This window comes from Nematolebias whitei, chromosome 4 (genome assembly GCF_014905685.2).
Source record: "Nematolebias whitei isolate Nwh7 chromosome 4, NemWhi1, whole genome shotgun sequence".
NCBI lineage: Eukaryota > Metazoa > Chordata > Actinopteri > Cyprinodontiformes > Rivulidae > Nematolebias > Nematolebias whitei.
The window spans coordinates 14,938,852-14,953,739 of NC_056501.1; the positions used below are offsets into that span (position 1 = coordinate 14,938,852).

Sequence of the window (14,888 nt, forward strand, 5' to 3'; positions counted from 1 at the left end):
GGGGGGGGGGGGGGGCATGAACCAACTGGTTCATGGCTGAACAGTATAAACAGATTAATGTCCATGAATTGATCAATAATCAAATGAACTGATTGTTAACAATAATCATGAACCGATTAGTGACAATAGAACCAAAATCACAGACACGACTGTGACTGAAAACAACATCTCACACTGTAATGCATGCAGACAGAAGTGAGCTTAAACAGAGTTCCATGAGAACAACAATATTCATTCTGTTAGGGCACTAAGGACAGAATGTGTCATGGAACGAGCCGTTACATCACGTAGGTAAAAGCGAATAAATGAGCAGGGTGTTGACCATGCAGCCGCAGTGCAAATGTCCTGCATTGACATACCATTATGCAGAGCAGTCGAAGATGCGATACCCCTGGTCGAGTGTGCTTAGAGGTTGACAGGAGGCCCTAAATCTGATGCTCTGTAGGCTTCAGAAAAAGGCCTCACACAGCCAGTGTGACAAGCGCTGGATGGATAACGGCGACCTGCAGAAGCATCTCTATAATGCACAAACAATTGTTGAATTTGAACGCATTGCAGCTGTGCGCGTTACGTAACACGTCAACGCCTGCATCGGGCAGAGAAGATGAACAGATGCTTCCCCTTCTGATCTGTGGGGGGGAAAAGACCCCTCCAACGACATCACTCTTGATTTAAAAGAGCTCGTGATGTTTTAGGCATAAAAGCTGGGTTGGTCTTAAAACAGCTGAGCTGCCCGTCAGCCTAATTCTAAGGCATGACGAAACAACAGAGAGGGCAGATAATTACTTACCCTCTTAGCGGGTGTTAAAACCAGCAGCAGGACTGTTTAAAGAGACAAGAATTTAAATGAAAACTGATCCAGAGGCTCAATTGAAGCTTTGATCAGGGCTCGCAGGACCAGCGTTAAATCCCACTGTGGAACAAGTGGGCATGAAACAGGCCTACATCTCTGAACACCTTTTAGAAACCGCTTCATCAGCGGGTGATTAAAAGCTGTTCTGTCTCCAAACCCTTTGTGGCAGGAAGAGATGGCTGCAACGTACGTTAAAGCGTACTGAAAGCCAACTCCCTATCCATCAGCTGTTGTAGAAAAACAACACGCTGCCTAAAAAGCATGAAGTGGTCTCTAAACCTTCTCTGTACACCAGCGCTGAAAAGCCGTACCCCTGATGTGTACAGAACTGTGGTAGATGCAGCACGTGAATCTTGAATTGTGCACACTATCTCCTGAGGGAGACCCATCCTCTAAGTGGGACCGCTCAGCGGTCAAACCCACCGGTGTTGACCTATTTCTGGGTAACTCTTGGTCGCTCCTCCTGCCTGAAGGAGAGCATCCTTCCTCCACGACAGTTCCACGGCGACCCCACAACAGACGTTGCAGGCCTGGGAACCATAGTGCGTTCACACGCCCGGAGCCACCAGGAGAGCTGTCAATCCCTCCTCCTGAACTCGGTTCATGGACCGTAAAAAACAGAGGAGGTGAGGGAAAAGAAACGCGTAAAAAGCGTTTTGGGCCACCGACTGTGAGCAAATGCGTCCCCCCCAGCGATGGATCGTCTCGCGGGCTCAGGGAAAAAAACGTAGTTGACATTGCGCGTTCTTCTCGCGTCGCAAACAGGTCCACAGCTGCTTTGCCAACTTCTGCTGTGTCTGAAAAACATCAGATCCGGATGGAGGATCCGGTCCACATAACGTGGGCCGCCCTTGGACGTCACATCAGCCCCTCTGTTCAGAACATCGGATATGTAAACCGCTCTAATAAAAGCAGGTTTGATGAACCCAACTCAGTAGCTTCCGCGCAATGTGTAACATCTGGGCTGAACGCACACCCCCCTGGCGGTTTATGTACGCAGCAGTCACCATGTTGTCTGTGTGAATCAACACGTGTTGATTCTGTAGCACGGGAGCAAAATGTTGAATCACATTCAGCACTGTGCGACACTCCAAAACATTGATGTGGGCTGATGTGCGGTGGGGCCACAGCGCCCCTACTGCTTGAGATAGGCATGTTCCCCCCCCCAACCTGACAGAGACGCGTCCGTGAAGACTGACACGTGACGTGGGTCTGCTGACGGGGACTCCCTCTGACAGAGCCAGGGTGTTTCCCCAGTGTCGGAGGTCTGCTCCCATGGAGGGAGGGACAGTGATCATCCGTCTCTTTTGTTTTACTGGATCCACACGCAGACGCGTAAACCACCTCTGGAGGCGTCTCATGTGTAACAAACCCAGCGGGACCACTGTGTGAGCTGATGACGTCATTCCCAACAGCTTCATGACGGAGACAGCTGTTACCACTTTGCCAGGTCTTACGTGGCGTAATTGGTTTTTAGAGTGTCGATTCTTGTTTGTGATAAACGAGCCGTCATGGTAATTGAGTTTAATTCCACTCCCAGATAACAATTATCTGGGCCGGGAAAATCGAGCTCTTCTTCCAGTTATGGCGAAACCCAGATTTAGCAGGTGTGATGCTAACACCTGAGCCTGTATCAATGCTTCCTGTCTGGAGTGAGACAGGGGCAGCAGGTCGTCCAGGTAAAACAAAACTCTCATCCCTGCTTGTGCAGTGGATGCAGGGCTGTCTCCACACACTTTGAGAACGTACGAGGCGCGAGGGAGTACCCAAAAAAAAAAAAAAAAGGCAACCTGTTGTACTGGTACTTCATCCCTTGAAAGGCGAAACGCAGAAATTTTCTGTGTTTTGGGATGATTGGTGTGTGAAAATAGGCATCTTTTAAAACGATGGAGACAAACCAGTCGTTTTCCTGGATGTTGTCCAACAGCTGTCTGTTCATCAACATGTGAAAAAATCTGTTCATGATCGCTTTGTTGAAAGCTGACAGATCCAGAATCGGTCTCATCCCTCCCTGTGTTTTCCTCCTCGTTGGGAACTCTTGAGATTACACCTTTTATCAGAAGCTCTTGGACTTCTGCATTTAAGGCTGAGACTTGGTCTGGTGATGACAGGACCGTCTCTATAACTCCTCCGAACGGAGGGGGTCGGGTTGCAAACTGCAGCGTGTAACCCTTGCATAGCACTCTGTCCATCCATCTGTCCGGTGAGCATGTTTTTAACCACTCTGCGTGACGTTCGTGGAGTGGACGTGCGTTTAAATGATGTGCCGTGTTTTGAACGGATGTCATCCAAACCTCCGCCTCGACCGCCGTCATGCGTCGCGGAAATGTTTTCCGCGTGACCCAAGGCGAGGCTTTCTCGAAAGGGCTGTTCTGCGCGCGCCCGCGCGCTGTGACTGGATCGCGGACCAACCTTCATGTCCGGGCGGGGCGGTAGCTGTGTGCTGAGGCGAGGCGTGTGTCAGCTGATGAAGTGAAGGTTGTGAGCCTCGCGGGAGCGCACGTTTCCTCTGGAGGGACGCGCGCCGCTCTCGCTGAGGGCGGGGCCCGTCATTAGATTCATTCAGCTGTCTCACGCTTATGCCGCCGTGAGCTGCTGATCGCTGGGACGCGGTGGATGACGGCCACTCGCGTTCATACAGGAGAGGCGTGTGTTGTTTTCGCTGAGAGCAGGGACCTCCACCGGACCCGGCCTGCGGTCCCACATTTATCCCGATGTGGGCCGGTGAGCGCCGGGCAGCTGTGCGTGCATCATCGACACAGTGCCGTTGGATGGAGGCTGCTTGTCTCGCTCGGGAGCGCGTTAACACCGTTGGGAGGTGATCGTGCGGGTCTGATTGACAACAAGTTATTTCGCTTACCGTGGTGTCACGTGAGCGTCTGGGCATGTGAAGGAGCGGCGGTGGATTTAAAAAACCTTTATTTAAGGACACCGGCTCTTATGAGTGGAGGATGTGTGTGTAGCGGCTGTGAGCTCATCCGAGCTTACAGACTGGCTAAAAACAGGCATTTTGATCTTTGAAAAATCATTTATTCAATTCCTGTGTCATTTATACACACATCCTCCGCAGACCGTCATTTCTTAAAACTTCTCCCCCGTGAGCTCTGCGGTTTGTTTGCTCCGAGCGCCGTCTGCAGGCGATCTCTGGGGAAAACGCTGAAGTGCAGGCTGCCGGACTGAGGAGGGGTGGTCTCTGGCGGGCGGGGCTGGTGGTGGAGCTGGGCGAGACGAAGCTGCTGCTGCCGTGGAGCGTCGATGTTTCTGCCTCTGCTTTTGACGATCTCTCCAGCGGGCTGGAGGACGGAATGAGCCGCGCGGCTTGATGAGATGGCGTACAGCTTCCGACGTCTCCTCCGACTGCTTCGAATTCGTCAGCATGGACGTCAAGCTGCTTCCGAACAGCGCGTCCGATGAGATGGGGCCCTCCATCCGGTCTTTGTGCAGCTTTTCCGGCAGCAATGGAGAGTGACGGAGCCAGATGGAACGTTGGATTACCGTCATCCATGCTACAATCCTCGACAGGCAAACCGAGGGAGCGGCGCACATGTTGAGGATGGCGTCTGCCGATTACACAGGGAGCTCTTTGTCTCCTCCGGCAGGTGTGAGGTCTCCAGCCTTTTCGACATGCTAAATGCTAGCAGCGCATGTTGTTGCTAACTGCGGTTGCCTGAAAACACGTCGGTGGGCTCGATTGGAGAGCTTTGGTCGCCGTCTGGTTCCTCCGGAGGGACGGGACGCTGCTCCGACCTGGACAGCTTCGCTCCGGAAGCTTCCGCGAGGCTTGGCTCCAGGGGAGGGAACCGAGGAATAGCGTCAGTTGCCTTACAGAAGGAGTTCTTTGTCTCCAAGGCAGGTCTGCGGCCTTCAGTCCCTTGGACATGCTATATGCTAGCAGCGCACGTTGTTGCTAACTGCGGCTGCCTGGAAAAACACGTCAGTGAAAAAATAACCTTTCCGCCGATCATCCGAACTGGCGGGAAAAGGCGAGGGACGTAGAAAAAAGGGGTCCCTTCATGTCAGCCTCCTCCCGGGTTCCGCCGGGCAACCCCTGAGGGCGCTGTCGGCCGGGAGCGGTGTGATCGCCGATGCGAAACGAGGTGGGATGGGGTGAGCATTCACTCAGCCCCCCTCCACCTACACTACGCTCCCCGGGAGGGAATGAGCAGCGGGGGCTGCAGCTGAGCACACCTTGCCCCGGAGGAACCATCCGGTTCGCCCCGAGGGTCGGCGATAAGAGGAAAAACACAAGATGGCGTTGTCCAGCGTGTAATGACCTGTCACTGGGAAATGTTCCCGGACGCTTACCTTGGAATAAGACTGCTGTCATCTTCTCCTCGGGGAGGAGAACTCACCGGACGACCGGAGGTCGACTGCCGGGCCAAGCATCCTTCACAAGGTTGGTCATTTACACAATTTATCTTCTTTGTTCTTCTGACAGTGCTATATTAGCTCGCTGAAGAAAAAATGGGAGCCGATTTCCCGCTCTTAACGTAATTTATACGGACCGGGTGGGGCCCACACAGCAGGTGGGCGTGGACTAATTTTTTTTTCAGTGCTTATGCTGCGCATAACGGGATAAACCATCAGCGACAGCCTTAAAGGGCGAAGCCTATATGAAATAGAACAGCTGAAATTAGCAAAACAAACATGCTGAAATGTAGCTGAAATTAAAGAACAAGATTTTGCTGAATTAAGTAAAAATTATCAGAAATTAGCACAAAACTAGTAAATTAGCTTTAAAATAGCTTAATTTAGCCAAAAGTAGCTGAAAAGGCTGAAAAAAAATCTTAAATTACCAGAAGGAAGCAGAAAGAGCTGAAATAAGCTTAAAAATGTATAATTACCTGAAAAGGCTAAAATCAGCATAAAAACAACTAAATAGTAGTTGAAATAGTAGAAAAGGCTGAAACTAGCATAAGAAAGCTGAAATGAGCATAACAAGCTGAATTTACTATAAAGAATTTAATTAGGTTGAGAGTAGAAAAAGTTACCATAAAAAACTTGTTTACCTGAAAACAACTGAAATTAGCTAGAAAAAATAAAAAAAATCTAAAAAGGTAGCTGAAAAGGTAGAATAAGCTTAAATTAGCAGAAGAAAGCAGAAAGAACATGCTTGCCCAATTAGGCTGAAAGAAGCAGAACTGAGCACAAGAAAGTGAAAGTTGTCTTTAAAAAAAACCCTGAAATTAGCAACAAAAAAAAATCTAGAAAATAGTTTAAAAATCAGAAAGAAGCTGAAATTACTAGAAGGAAGTGGAGAGAGCACAATTTTGCTGAATTAGGATGGAAAAAGTTGAACTGATTACAAAAAATGTGGAATTAGCTTTGTATCGCTTCGTATATAAGAGCTAAATAATTGCTGAAATTGCAACAAAAAAGTTGAAACTTGCACAAATAAGCTGAAAGGAGTATACCACACTGAAATGAGCAGAAATAAGTTAGAAGAAGCACAAAAATGTTGTAGTTGGCAGAAATAATCTGAAAGGAGCACAAAACAGCTGAAAAACAGCTGAAATTATCTGAAAGAAGCTGAACCGGAACAAAATGTGAAAGAAGCAGTAATAGGTTGTAAACAGATTTGAAGGATGCAATATGAGGTCAATTCATTTTCTATGAGAAAAGAAACATGGCAGAAAAGGCTAAATATTTCAAAAAGCTAAAGTTGCAACAATACCAAAGTCATAGCAGGATTGTCCTGAAAGAGCTGAGCGTTTTGATTTATGATTTGTTGAAAAAGCTTGAAAACTGCAGGACGAGAATCGCGCCGATAAATGTACGGAAGAAAAATGGATCAAAATAGTGTGAATGCTTCATAAACGTTCACACAATCAATGATTTTGTCTTAAAACAAAAAAGGAAGTGACAGGCAGCAACAAAGTCACATCGTGGAGTTTTAGAAAATATATTTTAAATGCCCCTTTTTTTTGGTGGGCAATAAAAAAGTTAAGAAAAAAATGTATTCAAATGAAACAATAAAAATGTGACGGATGAAAAAAGATGCAAAGCTTCAAACAAACTGTGCAGAAAATGACTTAAACTGTGTAAAACAGGCAACTTTGAAAACAGTCAGAGGAGACAGATGTTGTATGGCCGCCCCGGTTGGAAAGACTTCCTGTAATGATTGTGACGACAACAGAAGTCCGTGGAAACCCTGCTTTGCTGTATGTCCAGCGTGGGTTCTGGTTCTGGCACCCTTTTCTCCACCATCTCTTCAAACTGGTCCAGTCTGCAGCCAATAGCCTTCTCTATGGGCTTATTTTATGTGAATAAACACTGCTCGAACAACAAACCGAGCAGCGGCTACGTCACACCGCTTTTAGAAGACCTCCAACATCTCACGGCACGTCGAAGGACCTGAGTCTGTTCATCCCCTCTTTTGTTAGCAACTTGCTTTAATATAAAACCTTTTTATTCAAAACTAGAAGCCTCGTCTTTAACTTACAGATTTAAGTGTTTTGTTTTAAAAAATATGTTAACTTCTGTTTATCAAAATCCCAAAATATACCTCATTCAATACGATTCAGTTCTGAATATTATTTTATTCTCAAGTTTGTTTTTCCCATCACTGACTTGTACGTTTTCTTTACTTACAGAACATTTGTCAAAATATTAGACCGACTAAACAAAGATGATAAAACTGTGTCATCCGTGATGTCATTAACTATTTATTATTTTAACGGAGGGTCCTTTTTAATGGAGGTTTTATCAGAGTAGCTGAAATTTAAGACATACAATCGTGTTCGTGCTTCATAACAATCTGCCATAAATGAACAATATGTAGCATTAATACCTTAGCTGCACTGATCATATGAGATATTTCTGTTTGCAAATAGACTGTTAGATAAAATGTGTTTGCTTGAATGTGTCACAGTCTTTCCATCAACCATAAGGTAATTCTGATGCATTCATACGTGTACAAAAATCTCAACATGTTTAAGAAAATAAGAGTTCAGAGAAGGTAAGGCTGAAGATAAGGTTGTTACAGGATTTACTGCAGAGAGGTGTAACAGAGGGACACACTGGAAGGTGAAAGCGTACTCTCGCTGTTACCATTATGACCGAGTGTAAATAATTAAAAACTAAAGAAATTGCATTTCCTGAAAAAAATGCAGTGTGAATGCTCATTGCAGAAAAACGTGCTGACAAACAGCTAAAATTGGCTAAAAACATGCTAAAATGTAGCTGAAATGAAGAACTAGCCTAACGTAGCAGAAGAATGCAGAAAGAAAACATATTTTCTCAATCAGCTTTTAAATAAGCAGAAATTAGCACAAAAATTGGGAAATTAGTTAAAAAAGCTGAAATTACTTTGTAGCAAAAATAGCTGAAAAGGCAGAAAGAAGTTTAAACTGTCAGAGTGAAGCAGAAAGAGCTGAAATGAGTCAAAAAGGTGGAATTAGCTGAAAAAGCTACAATTAGCATAAAACAGCTAAATAATAGCAGCAACTAGCAAAAGTTGAAAAGAGCATAACAAGCTGAAATTGGCATAAAGAAGTTAATTAGCCTGACAGTAGCAGAAATGACCACGAAAAACTTGAATTTATCTGAAAACACCTGAAATTAGCTAAAAAAAATATATGCAAAAGTTAACTGAAAGGGAAGAATAAGCTTAACTTGGCATAAAAAGGCAAAAAGAACACATTTACCCAATTGGGCTGAAATAATCATAAATAAGCGCTCAAGAAATTTGCAAAAGAAACAGCTGAGAAGTAGCTAAAAAGACAGAAAGAAGCTGAAATTACAAGAAGTGGCGAGAACACATTTTTGCTGATTTAGGCTAAAAAAAATAAATGAGTGCAAAAAAAATGTGGAAATAGCTGAAAAGGCTTAAATTAGCATAAAAACAGCTAAATAGTAGCTGAAATGGTAGAAAAAGCTGAAACTTGCAGAAATAAGCTAAAAGGAGCATAACAAGCTGAAATAAGCAGAAATAAGAAAGTAAAAAATGGGTACAAAAAGGCATTTGTTCCTTCTGCGATGAATGTACAATGTCCTATTTAAACGCAGCCTCGCATAACAAACCATTGTCTGCTGAGATGTTTCCATATTTTTAATGTATCATGTATTTTAGAAAGTTTTTAATTTAATGTTTTTAATTGGGTTAGCAAAGCTCTTTTTTTTAATTAAGTTTTTATGACATTTTTAACTTGTGTTGTTTTCATGAGCCAGACGTCAAAGATAAATCTTTATTTCATTGAATGTTATGGACAATAAAGTTGAATTGAACTGAAGTTAGAAGAAGCACAAACATGTTGTCGTTAGCAGAAAGAATCTGAAAGGAGAACAAAAGAGCTGAAAAAACAACTGAAAGTAGCAGAAAGCTGAAAAAAAATGATTAAATTTGCACTAAAAAGCTGAAAGACGCTGAACCAGAACAAAATGTGAAAGGAGCAGTAAAAGGTTGTAAACAGATCTAAAGATATGAAGGATGTAAAATGAGCTCAGTTCATTTTCTACGAGGAAAAAGTGGCAGAAAAGGCTAAATATGTCAAAAAGCTAAAGTTGCACCAATACCAAAAGTCATGGCAGGATTGTCCTGAAAGAGCTGAACGTTTTCATGTACGATTTGTTGAAATAGCTTGAAAACTGTGCAACAAAAATCGAGCCGAAAAACCTACGGAAGAAAAATGGACCACGATAGTGTGAATGCTTTATAAACATTCACACAATAAGATTGTACTTTAGGGTCAGAGAGCAAGGGAGAGAGCAGAGCCATGAAGACGAGAAAGGGCAGGACTCTTCCTCTTTTGGAAGAAAACATGGAAATTGGAAATGACAAGAAAAAAAATATATATATATTTTAGGAGATAAGGTGTGCATTGTATTTCTGTGTAAAAAGGGAAATAAAATCCTGAGTTATTTTCTCAGTGGAACAACATCGCAGCTCAATTTCCTCTGAAAATAAAGGTTGGTGAAACTGTAATCTGAAGGGTACGAATCTTTTTTCAGTCTCTGCAGACACCTCCGTCTCTCTGCAGCTTCTGAAAGGACTCACCTCTGGAGTATTACTACGGTGTTGCTGAAAACAAAAATATGCTTTGTTACACATGATATCCTTGACATACATTGTGCACCTTGGACTGTGATCTGAAGCTTTCATCCATTCTTCGTGTTTCTGCAAAAAGTCTTTGTGCAGCACAGTTCCCCTCGTTCATTAAAGTCCAAATCACTATCTCAGAAATTTGTTTTAGCATGTACGTAAAATAGCGTTTTGTGGGGAGTTTGCTCAAAGATGCCATTTTAGGATGTTTAAGTGCCATGAAACATTTTTATTATACGCCTGTCAAAGGGCAGACATGTTGTGCAATCTCTGTCCGTATATGCTTACACTTTTTGTCCCGTCTATAACCTCTGATCTGCTCAAGAAGTTTGAACAAAACTTTGTACACATTTGCATCATCACTAGACGGAGTGTAGAACACACTTTTAATTGCCCCAGCTCCAAGGTCAAGGTCATAAATCAAGGTCAAATGGTATATTATATAGTCTTTGGTCTTTGGTCTTTGATTGTCTGAGTCATAACGTTTGATCCACTCAAAATTATTTAACGAAACTTGGTATGGATTTGTACCACCACTACATGACTTGTCACATATTTTCATCACCCCATCTTCAAGGTCAAGGTCACAAATAAACAGAGGTGGAAAGAGTACTGAAAATTTGTACTCAAGTGCAAGTACTGTTGCACTGCTTAAATTGTACTCAGTTACAAGCAAAAGTACTGGTGTTATAAAAATACTTAAGTAAAAGTACAAAATACTCTTCTCAAAAACTACTCAGAGTATTAATTACTTTTTAACCAATTGATGTTTCGTTGTGTTGTCAATAGAAGACATTCAGTTTGATTTATTGTATATAGTAGCAACTCTAAATTGTCCCTAGGTGTGAGTGAGAGAGTGAATGGTTGTTTGTCTCATTTGTCTCTATGTGGCCCTGTGATGGACTTGCGACCTGTCCAGGGTGTACCCCGCCCCTCGCACAGTGATTGCTGGACATGGGCACCAGCGACCCCCGTGACCCAAAATGGAATAAACGGGTAAAGATAATGGATGGATGGATGGATGGGTATATAGTAGCTAAATTCAAAGCACATTTCTCAGACGAACAATAAATTATAGAAAAATTACACTAAGGCCATTTCTTTTGTAAACAACTGTAAATAAAGCAGGAATGTTAAAAGAAAGACAAAAATGTTTTTGAACAGGCATAGAACAGTTTAAAACTTTTCCAAATACACTGAACATCAGGTAAGTGTCTTAAACTCTGACATTTCTGTCACCCTTCCCTTTCTGAACCTTTTGTTCAGCGTCAGCAGGAGCTGGTTTTCTAAGTTAACAGAGTCTATCCGACTTAGTTTTGCTAAGAATAAACTCTAAATAACTCTCTACGGAGTTGTCCTTTGCTTACGTCATGTTGACGCGATCATTGGCTACAAAGATGCTGATGAACGGTTTGAGTATTGATTCAAATTGTGTCTGTACTCGGTAGCGACTTCTGATTTTAAAAGTAGTGAAGTAGATTGCATGGTCTAAATTGTATGAGTAAGAAATACTCATACAAGTACCCCAAAAAATCTACTTCATTACAGTAACGTGAGTATTTGTAATTCATTACTTTCATCCCTGCAAAAAAAGTCAAATGTTATACAAGATTACTAAGGTATTGTTTTTATTGAAAACACTTAATGACTTCTTTCGGCTGTTCCCTCTTCAGTGGTCACCACAGCGAGTCATCCTCCTCCATCTCACTCTGTCCTCGGCATCCTCTGTCCTCCAACTACCTCCATGTCTTCTCTAACTGCATCCATATAGCTCCTCTGTCTTTTTTCTGGCAGCTGCATGTCTAACATCCTTCTACCAATATACCCACTGTCCCTGCTCTGGACATGTCCAAGCCATCTCAGCCTGGCCTCTCTAACTTTATTTCCCAGTTGTTCAACCTGCATTCCTAACCTTATCCAGCCTTACGCCTCAACATCTTCATTTCTACCACAAGGTCTAAAATAGAAGTAATTATTTTAGAAATTATTGGGATTGAATGATAATATATATATTTGCTTTTAATTAGCCCAAAGATGATTCAGAGGCCAATGGATCAGAACTCTCCACACTGTCCTCTCCTGTGTCTGGAGGGGGTCACCATGGAGAGCCGGCGAGCAGAGAGACCACTGACACCGAAGCAGCAGGTGAGCAGAGCTCAGCCAGGCTCCAGATGTGAAACCACTCACTCCTCCTTTACATCCTCGTCACATCCATCTATAATGAGGACAACGTTTCCCTGTGTTTGTGTCAGGAGATGATCTAGAGCACGAGCACGATACGGTGCTGCAGCTCCAAGAAGTCATCGAGCAACTGAGGAACGTCTTCCCTTCAGAACCGGGTGGGTACAGATTGGGACGGCACAAATCTGTGCTGCACCGGCTCACCAGACTTCAGAGACTTTCCCTCTCGAATGCCCCGGGAGAGCGTGAGCGATGGAGAGGAGCACAAATATGTACTGCTGCGGGTCGATAGTTCGAGGGAAGGGACAGGAAGATTAAATGGTGTAAAGGAGGAGGAAGATAAGTGACACACAGAGACTGCAGCAATGAAAAAATGACGGAACACCAACTGTCACCAACTTTATGAACAGCCCGAACACAAAAAATAAAGTTGTTTGCTGGGAAATTTAGGAAACTGTGTTCATCAGAAATAAACTTTTTTGTCAATTAAAGGAAGTAATCCATATTTCCCACAGTCTTTCATCGTTTACATGTTTGTTTGTTTCATCGAGTTTTAGACGAAGATCATCTTAGGTTGAGAAATGACAGAGTTGGAGCCATTTTGGTCAAACCTTGAAAAATAACATTCAGCATTCATCTCGTGGGATGTCACACTCAGTGTGTGTGTTGTGAATGACTCTCAGCTACTACCACAACAAATTTAAGCTCTCTATCTGTAATATTGATCAAAATATTGCCATTTTTACGTTGGCTAATGTTGAGTAACTGTGGCAGCCAAATTAAATTGGGGTACCTCAAAAGGTGATCAGCTGTAGAGGTACACTGTAGTCCCTCGCTACTTCACGGTTCGTTTTTCGCAGACTCGCTCTATCACGGTTTTTCAAAGTAAGATTGGACATGACACATGACTGATTGATGGATGAACTGCACGATCGGCATGGATATTTAAATTTGAAATAAATTATTTTAAATGATTTAGCACCTGCGTGCAGCCCACAGCTGTGGGAGAAGCTTCCTCCTGCAGCTGATCAGCTGATCTCCGTGCAGAGTGGAGAAGTGGGCGTGGCCGACAGTGCAGCCAGAGGCAGAGAGCTGAAATCATGACATTCTGTGCTCCTTTAGAGCATTTAGAGTTTAGAAACATTGTTCAGAATATTGCAAGAGTGTGGGAAGGGTTCAAAACCCCGTTATACTACTTCCTACTTGTACTACTATTCCTACTTTGCAGTTTTTCACTTATCGTGGGGCTTCAGGGTACGGATCCCCAGCGATAAACGAGGGACTACTGTAAATATCTTATGAGTTTCATTAAATTCCATTCAGTGGTCCATGAGATATTTTGCTAACAGAAAAGAGAGACCGAAACGGGTAATGCTAAAGTTTTAACCAAAGATCTTTCACAGTGTCTGGTGCTCTGCGGATGAGTTGGGGATCCCTCTTAGGTATAACAATTTTAGGTTGATGCCTTTAAACTTTGCTGAGTTTCAGACATTTTTGTACTTAGGTTGATTAGGTGTGGCAGCCATTTTGAATAGGATTATAAATTGATTGTAAATATACATCCAGTGAGTGTTTCCTGAACATTTCAGTAATCACTGGTTCTTCAGATATTTTAATAACAGACACACAAAAGATTCAAAAACAGAATAGTTCGCCTCCTCCCATTTCATGTGCTCCTCAACTTGTAAAATCAATTTTTTTCTTTTCTTTCCTAATTTCAGGCACCACCTCACACATCTAATCCTGAGTTGGACTCGAGGAGCAGAATGACGGCCTGAAAGGTTGCCTGATAGCTGAGGGAGGCGCTGGGGTCAGGCGGCAACGTGCCGGGCCCTGTGACCGGAGCAGCAGCAGCTCAGATTCTGAGAACTAACCCTCCTCCGGAACGCTGTGCACTAAAAGCCTCTGTCTTGCAAACTGCTGAAGACTCACACTTTGACCAGGCTGGGCTTCACAAATCCAGTGACACCGCGTCCAGAAGCAAAAAGGAAACAGTTGTTAGCAGAAATTCAGTAAGAGGAAGACTGAAGTGAGAAGAGACGCCCGGCCAGAGCACTGTGCTTACCAGTTTCTGTGTAGTCGATCAGAGGTGTGAAGCTTTATAACCGTTCAGAGCACAAATTCCACGAGAAGAACTTGGAAAAAATACTAAATCAAACAGAAAGGGAATATTGTCTCGAAATGCCTGCATTTTGTTAATCTGTTTTTACATCGGTGTTTGGTTTCTCCTTCAGTTTATTTTTGAGTCTTTAAATCAGGGATGTGCGGACTGATTTCATCTGTGTAAGTGGTGCAAATTGGAGCAGAGTGCACCCAGAACCGCTCGTTGACATCGTGAGAATGACGCACCATCTTCGGTTCAACTCATGGTTTATTTACGACAGCCAAAGTGCCCGCTAGCGCAGCGTCTGTTTGCACGCGCCGCGTTTCCGCGTCTCGAACTGCGTGCCGCTCTCATCGCTTCCCTTCATGTGCGCACACACACTTCTGCTGCTATACATACACTCTATTTACAAACCACTCTATTTACAATCCTGCATTATGCACAAAAACACAGACTCCCTGCATGATTGCTAAGATGCTGTGCTGCATCACGCAGACCTACACCCGCTTACTTTCAGCCAAACAGCGATCCGTTTATTTTCTCATTTGAATTCAGACAAGTTGTCTGTTTGAGCCAACTTGTATTGCGACTGGATTTGTGTCTTGTTGAAGAAATATATGCTGATAAATAACAGCATGCAGGCCTCCTCCCTGAGGTCGTATTGTTCTCCTGCTGTTTGAAGACAAATTGACAGAAGGAGCATCAGACTG

At 43.6% G+C, this 14,888-nt stretch overlaps 1 protein-coding gene across 1 annotated transcript in view; it reads left to right on the top strand.

The window, feature by feature from the left end:
* The window catches only part of drp2 (dystrophin related protein 2), a 180,445-nt gene extending 166,596 nt beyond the window's left edge, over nucleotides 1–13,849 (top strand). The window contains exons 21-23 of the mRNA XM_037675513.1: nucleotides 11,921–12,038; nucleotides 12,146–12,232; nucleotides 13,796–13,849. Of these exons, the coding sequence (XP_037531441.1) occupies nucleotides 11,921–12,038; nucleotides 12,146–12,232; nucleotides 13,796–13,815 (225 nt within the window). The 3' untranslated portion in view covers nucleotides 13,816–13,849. The remainder of the gene's footprint in view (nucleotides 1–11,920; nucleotides 12,039–12,145; nucleotides 12,233–13,795) is intronic.
* The last annotated feature ends 1,039 nt before the right edge of the window (nucleotides 13,850–14,888 follow it).